The following is a 17,884-nucleotide window of genomic DNA, read 5'->3' on the forward strand; positions in this document are numbered from 1 at the left end:
TGAAAAACCAAACGCTGAAAATTTATTATAAATCATTCTGTCAAGGGAAATTCTTTTTGATATAAAATTTACATCGACTTCCACTGTTTTGTTTGTTTTTGTTGATTTGTTTTGGTTTTTTAGTCAATCATACATCAATATGGGATGGTCGCCATCAAAGTAAGATTTTGCTGAAGATTTTTTTCTCTTTACTTTTTCTAAATACCTAATTAAATTACTCTATGATTATATAATATTAAAGTATATATAATATAATGAGTCTATAACAGAGGTTATGATTGAACTAAGCACCATATATATTATTTCCTCAGTAGCATGTTTATAAAGACCTCTTAATTTTATTAATGATCATTTACAAAATAAGTGGCATTATTCATTCTTTACAAAGTGTTCTTTCTTCGCCTGTTTTTTCTCCGAAATTGAGATCAATTTCTTTCACAAGGTTATAGAAACAAAGAACCATATATATGTAAGCCTTACACTCGATCTTCATTATTCCGGCTTTATAATGAGGCAAACCACAAAATGTGCTCTTTGTAACAGAAGGAAGGTTTTCCATCTGACGGAATAAAATCATGTATATATCTCATGAAGTTTGCAGATTTTGAAAGTATTTGAAAGTCAAATAAAAAATATATTTTTATTCGATAAACAATCAGCAAATGAAATGATAATAAACATTATGATCTTAAATCTGTTCTTTTCCTTTCCGGTACAGTAGTTGTATCAAAGTTGTTTTTCGGTTTGATGTTTTTCTGTTAGCTAGTCAAAGTTTTTTCTTCAGTATTTTTAGTTTGTCTCTTTTGACAAACGGCACCCGGTCTATATTCTATATGCAATAGACATTCCATTTCTTATAATAACCCCACGCCCATACTTCTCTTAAAATGAGTGGTGTAGGACGACCTTTGTCTGTAGTACACATCAAAAGGTACCATAATATAGCTTCGATTAGCCAAACTGAAGAGTTTATTATTTATTGATACCGGTCTATTTTTATGCACAATACGTATTCCAGTTCTTGTAATAACCCTACGCCCATTCTTCTCTTAAAATTAGTGATGTAGGACGACTTGTGTCTTTCATACATATCAATAGGTACCATAATATAGCTTCGATTAGCCAAACTGAAGAGTTAATTATTTACTGATACCGGTAAATTTTGTTTGCTCGAATTTCAATGTTAGTATGCGCCAGGATCAAAAGATCTAAAGATTGAGGCCTATAATACTTTTGTTCTGTCTGTAGCTGTTTATCTGTTTGTTTGTCTGTCTGTTGTCTTTAACCTTTGCTATAACTTCTGTACCTTGAGAGATAAAGACTTCAAATGCGGTATGCATAATCACTTATTATGCTTTTTTAAATCACATCAATCTGCCTTTATGCTACAAATTGTTTTTTTAACCTTTGGTCATAACCTTTGAACCATACAGATTCATATTTGATATGAATACGCCACTTTTTTAATATCATGTTTCTCAAAACTTCCCTGTAATGATATTGTTGTCATATACAGTCAAAATTGTCTTAGCAGCCACCCGAAATCAACGGCCACTTGCAGTCAGCGGCCACTTTTAGTTCCCCCCGATGATTTTTACTATATATTTTAACTGGAATAAACGGCCACCTGTGTAACGCGGACAGCGGCCACTCAAATCCTCCCCCAACAGCTTTATTGACACTGTAATAGGCGGCCATTTCGTCACTTGTTGCGATTCTATCATCTTTTAAACGTTTTGGCTTGGATAATTATATCCTCGATAGTCAATTAAACCTATTAATGCAATTAAAGAAATTGCTTTTAGATACGCTGAACTCGGTTTTTGTTCATGAAAAAAATAAATATTTGTCCTGTCAGATCAATTTGTAATTATTTTTCAAAATCGCCGATTGAAAAATTAAAAGAATTTTACTACTGTACAATTGATACTTTCCTCTAGCTAAAGAAATTCACACCTTTAGATTTTGATTCCATGTAGAAGCCCTAATTGCTACTCTTGTAAAAACAAAGTGCTTCATATGGCATGATTATCTCGTGAATTTCACTATCAAGAGACGATTGATAGGCATTAGTCACGCTCTACTGCATTTGACACCTGTGTCTTGGAATGATTTTCAGCTGCGTATATACATATCTCTAGTCAACTGGTTAATTTTATTTTTAGCTCACCTGAGCCGAAGGCTCAAGTGAGCTTTTCTGATCAAAATTTGTCCGTTGTCTGTCGTTGTCGTTGTTGTCGTCGTTGTCGTCGTCGTCGTAAACTTTTCACATTTTCATCTTCTTCTCAAGAACCACTGGGCCAATTTCAACCAAACTTGACACAAAGTATCCTTGGGTAAAGGGGATTCAAGTTTGTTCAAATGAACGGCCACGCCCTTTTCCAAGGGGAGATAATCATGAATTTGTTAAAAATTAATGGCATTTTAAAAAAATCTTCCTCTCCAGAACCGCTGGGCCAGGAAAGATGAAACTCATGTGAAAGCATCCTTAGGTAGTGTAAATTCAAGTTTGTTCAAATCATGACCCCCAGGGCAAGGGTGTCGCCAAAATGGCTGACCCAAGTTTTACATAGGAATATATACGAAAAATCTTTAAAAATCTTCTTGTCCACAACCACTGGGCCAGGAAAGATGAAACTCATGTGGAGTCATCCTCAGGTAGTGTAAATTCAAGTTTGTTCAAATCATGACCCCCCGGGGCAAGGGTGGTGCCAAAATGGCCGACCCAAATTTTACAAAGGAATATATAGGAAAAATCTTTAAAAATCTTCTTCTCCAGAACCACTGATCTAGGAAAGATGAAACACACGTGGAATCATTCTCAGGTAGTGTAGATTCAACTTTGTTCAAATCATGAGCCCCGGGGCAAATGTGGGGCCAAAATGGCTGACCCAAGTTTTACATAGGAATATATACGAAAAATCTTTAAAAATCTTCTTCTCCACAGCCACTGGGCCAGGAAAGATGAAACTTATGTGGAGTCATCCTCAGGTAGTGTAGATTCAACTTTGTTCAAATCATGACCCCCGGGGGTAGGGCGGGGCCCAAATGGCCGACCCAAGTTTTACATAGAATTATATAGGAAAAATCTAAAAGAATCTTCTTCTCCAGAACCACTGGGCCAGGAAAGATGAAACTCATGTGGAGTCATCCTCAGGTAGTGTAGATTCAAGTTTGTACAAATCTTGACTCCGGGGCAAGGGTGGGGCCAAAATGGCCGACCCAAGTTTAACATAGGAATATATAGGAAATATCTTTAAAAATCCTTCTCCATAATCGCTGGGCCAGGAAATATGAAACTCATGTGGAATCATCCTCAGGTAGTGTAGATTCAAGTTTGTACAAATCATGACCCCCGGGGGTAGGGCGGGGCCAAAATGGCCGACTCAAGTTTTACATAGGGATATATAGGGAAACCTTTTAAAATCTTCTTTTCAAGTACTTCTAAGCTATGATTAGTGATATTTATATGGAATTATCCTCAGGTAGAGAAGATTTTAGTTTGTTCAAATAATGAACGCCTGGAAGGGGAGGGGGGTAAATTCAAGCCTGATGTGCTCAGGTGAGCGCTGTGGCCCCTGGGCCTCTTGTTGTGTATGTTATACAGAAATTCTGACAGCTTTATAAACAATAAAATTAATCAGACTTTATAAACTTCAGTAAGTAGGTTAATTACCGATTGATTAAGTTGAGGGGGGGATACACTACTGACTATCTTTTTAACATATGTAAGTGAATTTTTATTGACATATTTTTACTTAAATTCCTATGATTTATTTCATTAACCATTAAACTGTATTTTTGTGTATTTTTTTCTTTATAAAAAGGATAATAGTCAAGCACTGTATGTATTTCTTCAAATTAAAATTAAAAGAAATTTTTTTTTAATAATTCAATGTAACAAAAGCACACTTATGAATGCATGATGTTTAACTAATATGTAAGAACAGAAACATGCACAAAACCTTCAACATTTCGAATTCTTTAGTATTCTTTTTAAATGAGCTTTAATTATTATATATACCCATAAAAAGCTTTTGTGAAATTGAACTGTTTAATTATGATTAATTAATTAAACTGTAGTGCTTAATGTTGTATATTTATTGACAAATGTCCTTTTCGAGGGCAAACTGGAATAAGATGCCACCTGTCTTAAGTGGCAAGTTTCCAGACTTCCCAAAGGTGGCCTCTTAAAACAAGTTTGACTGTAAATGACATCATTCATTTTTATATAATTGTTTTATTTTTGACTGTTTTATCCGAAATCGAAATAACCCTCTTTGACAAGATTATAGTAATATGTACGCGTGACTAGCAGTCTATCTTGAATCCTGCTTCATAATTATACACAACCACAAAATGTGTTTTTTGTATTAGAAATAAAAATTTCTTATGATATAAGATTTGATAATTATCTTGGAAACTTTAAATAATAAGAGAAACTGTCGATAGTTAAATTCAGAAAAAAAATCTTTTATTCCATATTTAATCAAAAAATGATTACAAACAGCTTAGTCTTGAATTTGTTTTATTCCTTTTCAGGTCGAGTATTTATATCATGCTACTCTTGTGATAAAATTGCTATACTAGGGCTGTATCACTTAGACCCCCGTGCCTAATGTTATTAAAAGTATGTTGAACGTCTCTGTAAATTTTAATTGTAAGGCCGGTAGAACCCTTTTTCTGTTTTTCTCTATTTTTTTACGATACGACCAAGCAACTATGTTTCTGTCTACTTTTAATTAATTTCAAAAAATTGTCAAAATGAAACTTGGAACCCACATCATTTCTTCAAACATACAGGCTCTCCATCAAAAAGTTTTTCAATTTGGTTGTTTTTCTTTGTTTCTTTAAAACATTATTATGGTTTTTTTTGGCTTGTTCTACATGTACCGCCTGACAAATGTTGCCTTGTCTATATCTTACGTGCAATACGTATTTTATTTCTCGTAACAGATTTCTACAACCATGTATTCTCTATATGTCAAAATGTAAGTCACGGGAGTGTAGTGAATGTCAAAGGCTTGTTAACATAAATGATTAAATTTCAATGTTTTTAATGGTTTACAATTACGTTTTTAGCTATAGATTTGATATAATTATAAAACGTAAAACACTTTGGTATCTGTTAAAAGAGATTTTTTTAAAACTGATAGAATGTTTATTTATTTGTTATTCATTTACAATTCGGTAATATACAAAACCAAACGCTAAAAATGTATTAATCCTTCTGTCAAAGGAAACTATATTTTAAATTAATTTTTAATCGACTTCCACTTGTTTTTATTGATCAATTTTGTTTGGTCATTTCTTTTTTTTACCTCGATCTTATATCAGGATGGGAAGATCGTCAACAAAGTAAAGTATCGATAATGATTTATTTTCTTCTGTATGATTTCGCTTTCTTTCTTTTTTTTTTTTTTTTTTTTGCTTACTTTTTCTAATTGAATTATTACACTACTCGTAGATCATAACGATGGTGAGCCTTTAGCACTTAAGGTTGAACATTCCAATATTTGTTAAAATGCCTAGAATAAGTGGAGGGACAGGTCCGCCCCTCTCTGATTTCACGCGCCTGATCCGCCCCTCTCTGATTTTACGCGCCAGATCGATACTTTGTAAACTTATTGGATGTTTCCATTATTTCATAATTGTAGAATGAATTTTCTGCTTAACATTTAGGTATAATAGTATTGAATCATTTCATTGGTTAGATTTAACACTTCCTTGTTCAGACTTGTATACAAAAAGATGAGGCTATATTCCAGAAACGCTATATTCCAGAAACGCCTTAGTTAACACAACAAAGTTTAAACATAGAAATGGTGTGGGCAGCGTTCATCATCTGCGGCGTCTTATGTATAAGTGCCCAGTACATTTATCCAAAAGAAAAAAATCGCTGCGCCAGTAATGGAGAGGCAATGGAACGAATTAGAGAAATTCTGTTACAACAAATGAGGATCCAAGAAACTGTAGATTCCCTCAGATTAATGGTGAGGAGACTTGAGGAAGATGTAACCAAAACCTATGAAGATGTCCAAATCGTAAAAAAGGGTATACCTATCTCTCTCTCTCAAATTTAATTTATCAATTAATTGATATGATTAAAACAATATCATGAATTTATTTCGTTTACATTCAGGTTTAAAACTAAAACTAGTGGATTGTCAGGATCTCTACATGTATATCACCGGACCCAAACAGTCAGGGGTATATACTATTTATCCTTTTGATAACGAGAGCAGACTCAAAGTGTTCTGTGACATGGAAACAGAGGACGGAGGGTGGACAGTAAGACTCTCTCTCTCTCTCTCTCTCTCTCTCTCTCTCTCTCTCTCTCTCTCTCTCTATATATATATATATATATATATATATATATATATATATATATATATATATATATATATATATGTATATAAAAATCAGGTCTTACCTTCAAATGTATTATACTTTGATTTATGAATGTATTTTAATTCTAATTTATTTTCACCTTCTTGCTAAAACAAAAAAAAAAAAACTGAGTGGAACTAGTATGAAATTTGTACTTAATTTTATTAAAACTGGCTAAAGTAATTTTAAATTTACACATTGAAGAAATAGGAATCTTGAGATAATATATTAAATACATTTATCTGTTTTCCAATATAAACTTAAAAAGAATAATGAACAACAGAATCTGTATATAAAACTAACCTTACAAAAATCATCAGACAATTAAAGCTATTAAACGTCAAGGCTATTTTATTTCTGTTTATATAAGCTAAAAAGTACAAAATGTGAATTCGTAATTAAGCCACAGTCTGTATTGTGAAGTTATGCATAAAGTATTTTTATGTTTTGAAAAAAGTATAAATAATACACAATGTAAATATGATTATTATTCCATTATACATTTTAGGCAATTCAGAGACGATTGAGCGGATCTATTGGTTTCAACAGAACTTGGGCGGAATACAAAAAAGGTTTTGGGAACGTATCTGACTCTTACTGGATTGGTATGTTTTGTTACCATAGTATTTTATTTTATAATCAAAATTTTAGATTTTTATGTTTTTATTTTTTTAATAAGAATAAACCTTCCCATGCCATATATAATAATGGGAGATATTTTATAATTTAGTATAAAATCAAGTGGATTTCTGGCATGCATGACATCTCTGCAAAACTATCTAAGACTTAGTGTATTTGGTTGTATTACAGGTGATATTTAGGTGACCCTGAAATCAAAATATTTTCTTTATCTTGTTTATTTCTGATCAATATACTAGAATAATTATATTTTGAAGGAAATGATATGATTCATCACTTGACCAAGGGAAGGAACTCCTCACTATTCGTCTCCATCACATTAAGAAATGGCACAACCTTGTATGAACGTTATCACCATTTCTCTGTTTCTGGTGAATCAGACAACTACAGACTTCTTCTCGGGGGACCAGCTACGGGGACATTAGGTAAGTAATAGTAAAAATGTTTGACTACCAATGTGCAAAGAGAGAGAGAGAGAAAGGGTTTGAGAGTTATTTTTAATTCATTCAGAAATAAATTATAAGGCCAACAAATGCAATACTACAAATGAATGGAAATCATGCTGTTTCTGTCAAGTAAAATTAGTCTTGTGCAATAAATAGTTACAGGTTATTTAATGATATGCGATCATTATAACAGTTGTTTTAATACAAGTGTTTATTTGAAATAATTAAAATAAATCATTTTTAATGTTTACAATAAGAAATACTAGCAATTATAAAGATGTTTAATATATATTAATATTAAATATAGTATGGGATTTTCTTTAAGTTTTACTGCTATGAATTGAAATTATCTGGTTTGATATATATGATAGTGTAATATTTAATAGATATAGATGAAATTTTACAAATAGGAATGCTATGATTTAGTATAGATGGTCATGTAATATTTTATCTGTGATACTGTTCGTTATATCGTATAAATATAGTTGTTATAGATAATCATGTAATATTCTAACCTTGATACTGTTCATTATATCATATAAATATGGTTGATATAGATAGTCCTGTAATACCGGTATTTATCTTGATTACTGTAGGTGACCGTATGCTAGACACAGGGAGTTCGTTAGAATATCTGTCCGGGATGTCGTTCACCACCCTGGACAGAGACCACGACAGTCATGGTAGTGTTAACTGTGCTGTTGTCTGGGGAGGAGGAGGTGGCTGGTGGTATAACGGATGTCATGACGCCAACCTCAACGGTCAATGGTCAGACTGGTACCAACCTTGGAATCCGCCACTTTATAATGGCAGTGATATAACGGGGACTCTTATGATGATCAAACCTCACTGATTACGTCACATGATGTGTTAATGACTCGTTAATTGTTGATAATGTTTTTTTTTTAGACTTGATTGTATTTAGGACATTCAGTCAGTTATGAGGTTTTTTTAGGTTCATAACGTGTAACATATTTCACTCATGCATGTACATACTAAATCAAATCTATATATGATAGATGATGGTGTTATAATTCTTGTTTTTGCTCTGTTAATGATGTTAAAATACAAAGTTATGTTGTTATTGGTCTTTAATTATTATGTAACGAATTTCTTGATATCGTCTTATTATATTCTAAACATACTGTAAAAACTTATTATCCATTAATCCATTACTGTATTATTCTTTCTGTATAATAAACTTTTTGTTTTAATCTTACTATATCTTTTTTCATTATTAATCTTGTGATATTATAACGTAAATAAATAACAATGAAACATGTAATGCTTATTTCTGATAAACGCTATGGATTTTAAAATGCTTGAATATGAATATATAGTCAGAAAATACTAAAGACGGAATTTCTTTTACTTGTACCATAGTTAGGTGTGATTTCTTTTGTTAAAAGTGTAGGTTTTCTGTACATAACCCACACTTTTCTATAACTCCGCCCATCGAGTCGGGACAAAAGAACTATTTATAAAACGATCATGCACGGTTTTTAAATGAAACAATCATACCAAATTTAGGAGAGTAAAAAGGAGTAAAAAATTTCAATTGTATACAGCATTTTGTAATAAATGCTGTATATCTATTTATTTATCCATTTATTTAATACTTTAACTTTAGTGAAAAGTGAAGGAAAAAAACTTAAGAAATCGCTTGATTTAAAAAAAAAAATTAAATAGTGTAATGACCAGGGGGACGTTAGCTTAGTAGATTTCAATATATCGTTCTTTTGATAACCAACAAAGGAAACACGGTGCATACTTGACGTAAAAACAAGTGTACACAACGTACCTCTGTGCACGGCAAAGTTTGTATCAGGTTTACAAAAATTTAAGTTAAACCAATTTCATATTAATAAATTTAAATTACTAGTATGTAATTTTGACGATTGAAATTTACGAGAAAAAAAATCAAATCAAATTAACATATATCATTGAAACCAAACTCGTTATTTTTTCAATTACATAAATCAAACTTTTTAAGCGGGCCTAGGTGTTTATTTTTTATGTCGCTTGCGTGGCCCAGTGGTTTAAGCACCTGCCCTAGAGTCACAAAGTAAGAAGTTGAATCCCACTGTGGGACGTGGAGACCTATAAAGTATAAACAGAGGTCCCGTGTCGGAGAAGGTGTTGACAGGAAGATCCCTCACTGTTCAATGACCCTGAGTACCGAGTATAGGACAAAATTTGTAGCAAAATTTGAAAAGTATATTGTATACAAATCACTTACCCTATATTCGATGGACGTGGTCAGAAGGACACGAAGGAGCATGAAATCATATAAAATCCAAATGCATATTTGAAACCAAACACTTCATGTTTCAATCACGCGAACCAGTCCGACCAATTCCTAAGCTGACTTACATATGAATGATTTTTGAAAACTATGGTACAAGTCATTTACCCCATATCACACTGTTGATTATGTGTAGATACCCGATGGGCGTGGTCATAATGACAGCTCGGGAGCTACGCTCCCTCGTGTCATTATGACCACGCCCATCGGGTATCTACACATAACCAACAGTAGGATATGGGGTAACTACTACTAGTTAAGCTCTATATGTAGTTTATATTTAGATTTATTTAAAAAGATATATTTATTTACAGTCATCCAAGCACATTTATTCTGTATATAAAATGTGGTGGAACTTTTGCATGCAAACGCCATAACAAGGAACCGAAGGTCAAAGTATTAAAGGTGCTTTGACACAGATTTGAAGTTAATATTTTCTGCATAATATTACAACTTATATATTCTAATAGCATTTCACATAAAAATATATTAAAAATATTATTTCAACTAAAAGATATTAAGAGCCATTCTCTATAAGCACCAAAATTTGATGGAAAGCCATAGTCATCGATTTTAATAAAACTTTGGTAAATTAATACATACTACTAGACAAGTATACTGGTATATGCAAAATGACGGGATACTGCTGTTTCCATGGAAACCAGCAAGTAATACTTTTGTCACATTTGCTATTATTTCCTTTATAATGTATGTGGCTGAAACTCATAAACGCAGCAACGCAATTCAACAAAACTAATCCTGTAAAAAAGATTATACATATATAAGTTAACCTTAAAAAAATTGGAGGTGTGTTATTTAAAATAAAGAAAATAGAGCCTTGTAAATTTGCTGTTTTTCAAGAGAAAAGTGCTAAATTTTATCAAGAGTTATTTCCCTTCGTGTAACTCTTTTTTGTTTCCTGTGGAAAAAAGGAATGTTTTTTGCCAGCAGAAGACTTTCAGATTGGTTTGCTGCTTCGTTTTTACTACAAATTCCACTTGTCAGAAGATGTAATTAATTTGAATTCAGTTGATACGAATAATCAGGACATAATACTAACAGAATGTGGTATTTTGCCGTCCACTTCTGAAAATATGCAAATGTTCCACACATTTTTCTGTGCCGTTGAAACAAAACAGTGACTGCGTGATGTGCGAAGAAGAAATTTGATGTCAAGTGCCATTCCTTATTTTAAATCTTGTGAATCATAATTCATTCCATGAGAAGCAGAAATCCAACAGACTGATCCCAGTCAATGGTGTACTCAAAATACACAGAGGCTAGAGGACTTGTTCTTCCTGGAACCTGTGAGTATTGTACAGTCAGTGTAAAAACTGTATACTAGTATGTGTAAATGTAATAGAATATTTATAATTTTAAAGTGCACATGTATGTCCTTTTATAAATGTTCTTATTAGGATTTAAATAACATAATTAATGTTTAAACAAATGTTTATTGAAATTTTGATTTAAAAAAAATGGGGTAGGGGATGCTTAAATTATTTTAACAAGCATATAACACCTTTTGAAAAACTATATTAAAACAAGACTTAATGTATGAATGATGTCTCTTTTGATTATCTGCTCAAATATACTTAATTAAATTTCAACTTTTAGCTGCTCTATGCACCAACCTGTCTCATGAAGTTGAATGCTCAAACAATATGAAGAGGAAGAAAATCTAGCTGACAATCAAAACAGGAAATATGATCAGGTTTATAATTTATTATTCATTATGCAAGCTATCATTCATAGTTTAATTTGTTATTTAGAAATTTTATAATAATAATAAACAGCTTAAAAGTGAACAGAAAACAAATTGGAATAAAGATGTCGTTAATGAAAAAAAATTATACAAGACATCATCTAACAATGATTACAAGGTTACTGGTACATACTTGGTCTATTGGAAATATATTAATCAAAAATAAATTCATTTATACACCGAATAATATAATTTATTTGATCAAATATTTTAGCATTATACATGTTAAGTGTATTTTACAAAGTTCCAGAATAATTAATGTTGTAACAGTAAACGCTATGTTTTTGTTATTACAGTAGAAAGGGTGCTTATTTTGCTTATTTATTTTAGGCTCAGCCACACCTTAATGAACATGAAGAGCTACTTCATTCAAGGCCATGATTTCTTCTAACAGCTGATTCAATGAAAGAGGTACTAGATCTCCATTGCAGGAGAAATGCCACACCAGAATTTTAATAGATCTTTTAAGACATCCCTTTTAAACTATGCCAGTGTCAGCCCTGAGAGTCCAACATTAGCTCTTAATTATTTTGTTCAATTAATTGGACATTTTTCAGAGAAAATGATTTTTTTTTAAACTTCTATTTGCAAACAAAATGCTTTTAATGATTTAAAATTTGCTGTTTATTAATAAGTGAAAAATATGAAGGTCTATATTGCATGATTAAAATCTTCATAAAACTATTGTCACAACTAAAATGAACAATTTTAGTAGTCAGTACTATTTAAAAAAATTAAATTAAATAACAAAATATTTAAGAAATTTTTTTTTTTGTTAATATTTTGACCAATCCTGATCAAATTTAAATAATCCTCAGGACAATTATCAAATTATAAATACAGACATCATTTTCTTGCCTTGTTTTATGTATATTAGCTACTACTAAGAATTTCATTCGGTTGTCAAGGTCATTAACTTTTTAACCCACATTACATACAATTTTATTTCAACATTTTTTTGTCTTAAAGAGCTATGAAACAAAATTATGATGAGGCATATTTCCTCATTAGCTCTACTGGTCAGAGACCAGAAGAGCTTATGCGATAGTAAGGTGTCCGTCGTCCGTCCATCTGCCTAGCTGTCTGTCTGTCCGTCTGTCTGTAAACAATTTTTCAAAACGCTACTCCTCCTACAGTTTTGGTCTGATTTCAATATAACTTGGCACACAAGTAGACTAGATGTAGATACATAAAATAGTGTATCGGATTTTGATTTTGATGAACGGTGTGACCATGGTTACTAAAAATATATTTTTCTGTGAAATTCCTTTAACACGCTACTTAATTTTGGTCTGATTTCAATATAACTTGGCACACAAGTAGACTACACTATGATATATAAAATAGTGCATTGGTTTTCGATTTTGATGAACAGTGTTGCCATATTAAAAATTAGAAATGTCTCTGAAATTCCCTTAAAACACTACTCCTACAGTTTTGTTCTGATTGCAATGGCTTCTTTTCTCATCCTTTGTTATAAGTACAAACCAGTAAAGCTACAGTCTCGACAGAGACTTCTGGTTTTTATTATACCCCCTGCAAACGAAGTTTGGGGGGGTATATAGGAATCACCTTGTCCGTCTGTCCGTCTGTCCGTCTGTCTGTCTGTCTGTTCTTACGAGAGGTACATTGTGGGGTAAAATTAACGTATTTTCCAGCAGTGTGGGGTTTTTTGGGTACTGTGGGGTTAACCCCATAATGAAGAGGTCTAATTACGTTCAAAATTACTCTATGAGGTCGAAAAACCTAAAATTAGATTTAACCTCACAAAGACTTTGTCCAAATTTTGGACATGTCCTTAGCCCAAAACGCTCAGACATTCAGAAATCTGCTGTTTAGAGGAGTTCGGTAATTGAATCGAGGAGTTCCGAATACCTGAGCATGCGCATATATTTAAAACTAACTGCGCATGCGCAGAATACGGAAGTAGCTGTGTTTGGACATTTTTGTATTAGCAGTGAGGAAATTCGGAAACACAAAAAGCAAATGCAGTAAGTCTTACTATTTTGTTGCACCACATTGAAAAAAAGCTTTGTAAGTTGTTTGATATGATTCATACGTACATTATGCAGTTGTAGAATTTATTTAAAGTCAAGGAAAGGACACTTGTAGTCCACATAAACACATACCGATTGAAAACGGGCTTTTGTGAAAAAAATTATAATGAATGCACTGATAGTTCTTTTTTTTAATCAGAGGTCTGCAATGAAAATCGACCGATACCCGGGGGTCGGGCTAGTGGTTTTCTGCAAGAGGGTCGCCCCGTTGGCCAGTAAAAAAAGATAATATTATTTATACACGTGCAATACATGCAAAGCACACCTGGTACGTATTTTCACTCGTTTTTTGCAACAAAAATCCAAACCATTTAAATTTTCCATATAACATGCTCCAACTGTCAATAAATCTCCATAATTTAATCCGTGTTGGAGTACTACTTGGCTTATTTACTTCAAAAAACGATCGTGTTTTTTTCTTAATTCGAATTTTCTCTATATCTATGGTAATTACATGCAGATATCTCATAACATAAATACATGTGATTCTTCCGATGGGAGACAAAATCTCTGGATTTTTCACGCCTCTTCCGCCCCTTCCGATTAATTTTTAAATCATCCGTGTTTAAATTTTTTTTCAAATTGAATATTTTTGGCTTTAATTTTATCCTGTTTCGTAGTATAATTGCTCTCTCTCTCTCTCTCTCTCTCTCTCTCTGTCTCTCTCAATTCATTCTAGATACGTACCAATTGTTTATCTACTCTTCACACATTTGTTTACATGTACTTGTAATCGTACCTTAATCTATAGAGAAAAAATCAGAATGGAAAAATGGAATTAATGTCACTGCAATAAATTTTCGCAGCAAGTAGGAATCGTAGGAATCAACATGGGGTTGTATAATTAGGTTGTAAAATTTAGTGGTATATCAATTTGATAAATGACAATCAATGTTTATAAATGAGTGTAGGACATTTTAATCAGTTGTTAAAATACCCAATATGTCACATTGCTTACACAGTCGCTTGTGTAATTATGTGCCGGATAAAAAAATTCACCTATTAAAGAAATTAAACAAATTACCTTTAGATACGTATATATAACTCTCTTTGTGTTAATGAAAAAATATAATTGTCCTGTAAGATCAATTTGTACTTATTTTTCAAGATCGACCATTGAAAATTTAAAAGAATTAAATCACAATTAATAGTTTTTCTATAGCTAAACTTAAAGAAATTCAAGCTTAAAGCTTCATTTTGTAATTTACAATATTAATTCATCATTACTTTGAATATTTACAGTGAGAGTATGTAACTTAGCTAATACAGGTCTATCAGTATTTTCACACCTGTTAGATTTTGATTCCGTGTAGAAGCTCTAATTGCAACTCTTGTCAAAACAAATGATTTGTATAGCATGATTATCTCGTGAATGTCACCATCAGGAGACGATCGATAGGGATTAGTTACGCTCTGGTGCACTTGACACCTGTGTTGTAGTAGAATGATTTTAAACTGCGTTAATACAAATCTTTGGTCAATTGAATAATTTTTTGTGTGTGTCTGTATGTTAGATAGAAATTCTGACAGCTTTATAAAAATAATATTAAAAATTTACCAGACTTTAAAAACTTCAGCAAAGTAGTTGATCGAGGATTAATTGAAAGGGGGGGGGGGTTACACTGCTGATCATTACCTGAACATATTATAGTGAAGTTTTTAAATGAATTTTATTGACACTTACTGAAATAAATTTTTATACTTTATTTAATTCACCAATAAACTGTCTTTTAATTAAAGCTTTTATATTTTTTCTTATTAAAAAAATAGATAGTAGTAAGGCACATGTATTTCTTCTTGAATGATTTGAATGTTACAAAAGAACACTAAGAGTTCCCGAAACTAGTCAAAAATATGTCGGACAATTGTCTTGTAAATATTCAAAATTCACCGGACAGTTGTAAAATTTACCGGACATTAATTTTTTGTATGTAAATTTAACATATTATAGGATTGGAAATTGTAACGATATAATAAATGATATGTGTAAATAAAAAGATGGCAGATTAAAAAAAAAATTATTGAAATATTTTGTATATGGCCTTTGTATGCAGGATTTGACGTTGCCGAAGGCGTGTGATGACCAACGCTTAATTCATGTATAAATTTATTATGTCCTTTCTGACAGATTTTTAAAATGTTTTTAAAAATAAAATCTGCAACATGACAACTCTTGGTTGATTGTTTGGAAAATATGTTGTTTTCCAGGCTTTTTTCTTTTGGATTTTTGTATTTTATGTGCCAGGAAAAATATTACGTAAAATATCAAACTCGTTTTAAAAAGCCTGGTAAAACGTCCGATATTTCTGACTAGTTAAAATTTATTATACAACCTCCATACAGTTAAAAATATGTACTAATGATATAAAGATGTGCAAATTTATCATGAAAATGATGATTTTAAGTGAATTTGTTGTCGTTTTACTACATTCAAGTCAATCCGCTATTTTTAGAAAAGGGGAAAAACGCGCTTGTATTTTAAATGCTATCAAATACATTAAAAAAAATCCAGAAGTTGGTATAATATTATCATGCTAATAGATTAAATTATAGAGAAAATAATAAATGGTAACAAATTGTCTGTAATCAAGCAGAAATAGCAGGCACTCTTGCAACCCTGCAAATTCGTCCTTCAAAACGAAAGTAGATTGTCACATTTTTTTTACTGTCAGAACTACAGAGTGCATATATTTATCATGGAAAATATTTGTTGACAGGGTTTTTAAAACTGTTTTTCCTCCCAGACTTATGGAAATTATTATTTTAATATGTAGCTTTTTATAGTAGACAATCAACGTCTACATTTTATTTAAACAAGATCTGGCGATGCCCTGACGTTTTTTTTTTCATTCCTTTAGTTTTGCATTTGTTTATTGTCAGGACAATTGAATTAAATGATTTTGTTAAGATTATATGTAAAGGTTATACAGTCTGTAAAAAAAAAAACCATCGGACATTTTGACCAATAAAATTAAGATTTTATCGGTCCCATTCAAAGTTCACCGGGGATCCCCGGTGGGCCGGTGCGTTTCTGGAACTCTGAACACTTATGAACAAAACCTTAAAAATTTAATTTGGAATTCTTTAATTTCATATTTTTTAAATAGGCATGGATTAATATATATATACACACATACAAAGGTTTTGTGAAATTGACATGTTTAATTAAATCAACTGTAGTGGTTATTGCTGTTTATTTATTGACTGACTGGCTACTTCTTGGGCAAACTGGAATAAGAGGCCACCTGTCTTAAGTGGCTAGTTTCTGGACTTCCCAAAGCTTAAAACAAGTTTGACTGTACTTTTTCACCTTTTACCAATATAAGAAAGTAGTTCACAGTACATGACAACTATGCTTTAAATAAATTTCGATGAATTTTAATTAGTAACTCGGAATTTTTGTATGTGATATAAATAAACATTTGCTTCTGTATTCCTTTGTAGAGTTCAGATACTGAAAGTGAACATCAGTGGAACTTTGATGATCTAGGCCGCTCTATTTTTGCAGCAACACCAGCATGCGTCGGACATTCATAAAGTTGAAAGAACAAACCTATGACTTGAACACACAATTTGTGATCTGAATATAGTTCACAAATTTAAGGAAAGCAACTATCAAAGACATCCAGATTGATGGTTAGTACATGTTATAAGTGCCCATAAAATCAAGACAACAATATTATTTTACAATAAATTAAAACATAACCTGTTAAAAAAAAAAATGAACATTATCATTTATAAATATATTTTACTGTATTTTTTTTTGACAGGTATACATGAAGTATGAATGAAAGCCTTTTCAGAAGAACAAGCACAATCCCGATTCATTCTTGCCATTGTCTTCTCCAGACGGTGACATTTAGGACCTGACTTACTTTTCAGAAAAAGAAGATGAATCGATTTTTGATAGTTGATCTTAAAAAGATAACATTTTCAGGGGTCGTGGATTGAATGACATTTTCTTGCAATCTCCCATGCAGAGTTGTCGTTCGTTCCTCTCTCAATCTGCAATGGGCTCACGTCAAGATTTTTGACATAACGTATAAAACTTGATATTTGAAGAATTGTTTCAATTCAAATCAATAGTTCTGGATTGATTTAGTAAATATCTATCTAAAAATTTAGACATAAACATAGAAATTGAATTGTAATGAATTAAAACAAACGCACTATTTCTCGTGTTTAAAACTGTGTATACGCGAGCCAACGACAGAGGTGAATGTATGAGCCGATGGTAGAGAGTGATTTTCTTGATGGGCAACTAGTTTCAAGTATTTGGATG

The 17,884-nt window shown here is 31.8% G+C and overlaps 1 protein-coding gene and 1 long non-coding RNA gene across 2 annotated transcripts; both read left to right on the forward strand.

Annotated features, from left to right (window-relative positions):
* Nucleotides 1-5,806: 5,806 nt before the first annotated feature.
* LOC134248503 (fibrinogen-like protein A) lies at nucleotides 5,807-8,609 on the forward strand. The gene is made up of 5 exons (XM_062730898.1): nucleotides 5,807-6,054; nucleotides 6,143-6,291; nucleotides 6,899-6,995; nucleotides 7,287-7,454; nucleotides 8,072-8,609. Exons 1-5 carry the CDS (start codon nucleotides 5,823-5,825, stop codon nucleotides 8,326-8,328), a joined length of 903 nt encoding a protein of 300 aa, XP_062586882.1. The 5' UTR covers nucleotides 5,807-5,822; the 3' UTR covers nucleotides 8,329-8,609.
* A 4,503-nt stretch (nucleotides 8,610-13,112) lies between these two features.
* Nucleotides 13,113-17,599, forward strand: LOC134248504 (uncharacterized). The gene is made up of 4 exons (XR_009988065.1): nucleotides 13,113-13,536; nucleotides 13,742-13,870; nucleotides 17,047-17,238; nucleotides 17,373-17,599. It is a non-coding gene; the product is annotated as an uncharacterized LOC134248504 (long non-coding RNA).
* The last annotated feature ends 285 nt before the right edge of the window (nucleotides 17,600-17,884 follow it).

This window comes from Saccostrea cucullata, unplaced genomic scaffold, assembly GCF_032062105.1.
Source record: "Saccostrea cucullata isolate Sc308-1 unplaced genomic scaffold, CSIRO_AGI_Scuc_v1 ctg11780, whole genome shotgun sequence".
Classification (NCBI taxonomy): domain Eukaryota; kingdom Metazoa; phylum Mollusca; class Bivalvia; order Ostreida; family Ostreidae; genus Saccostrea; species Saccostrea cuccullata.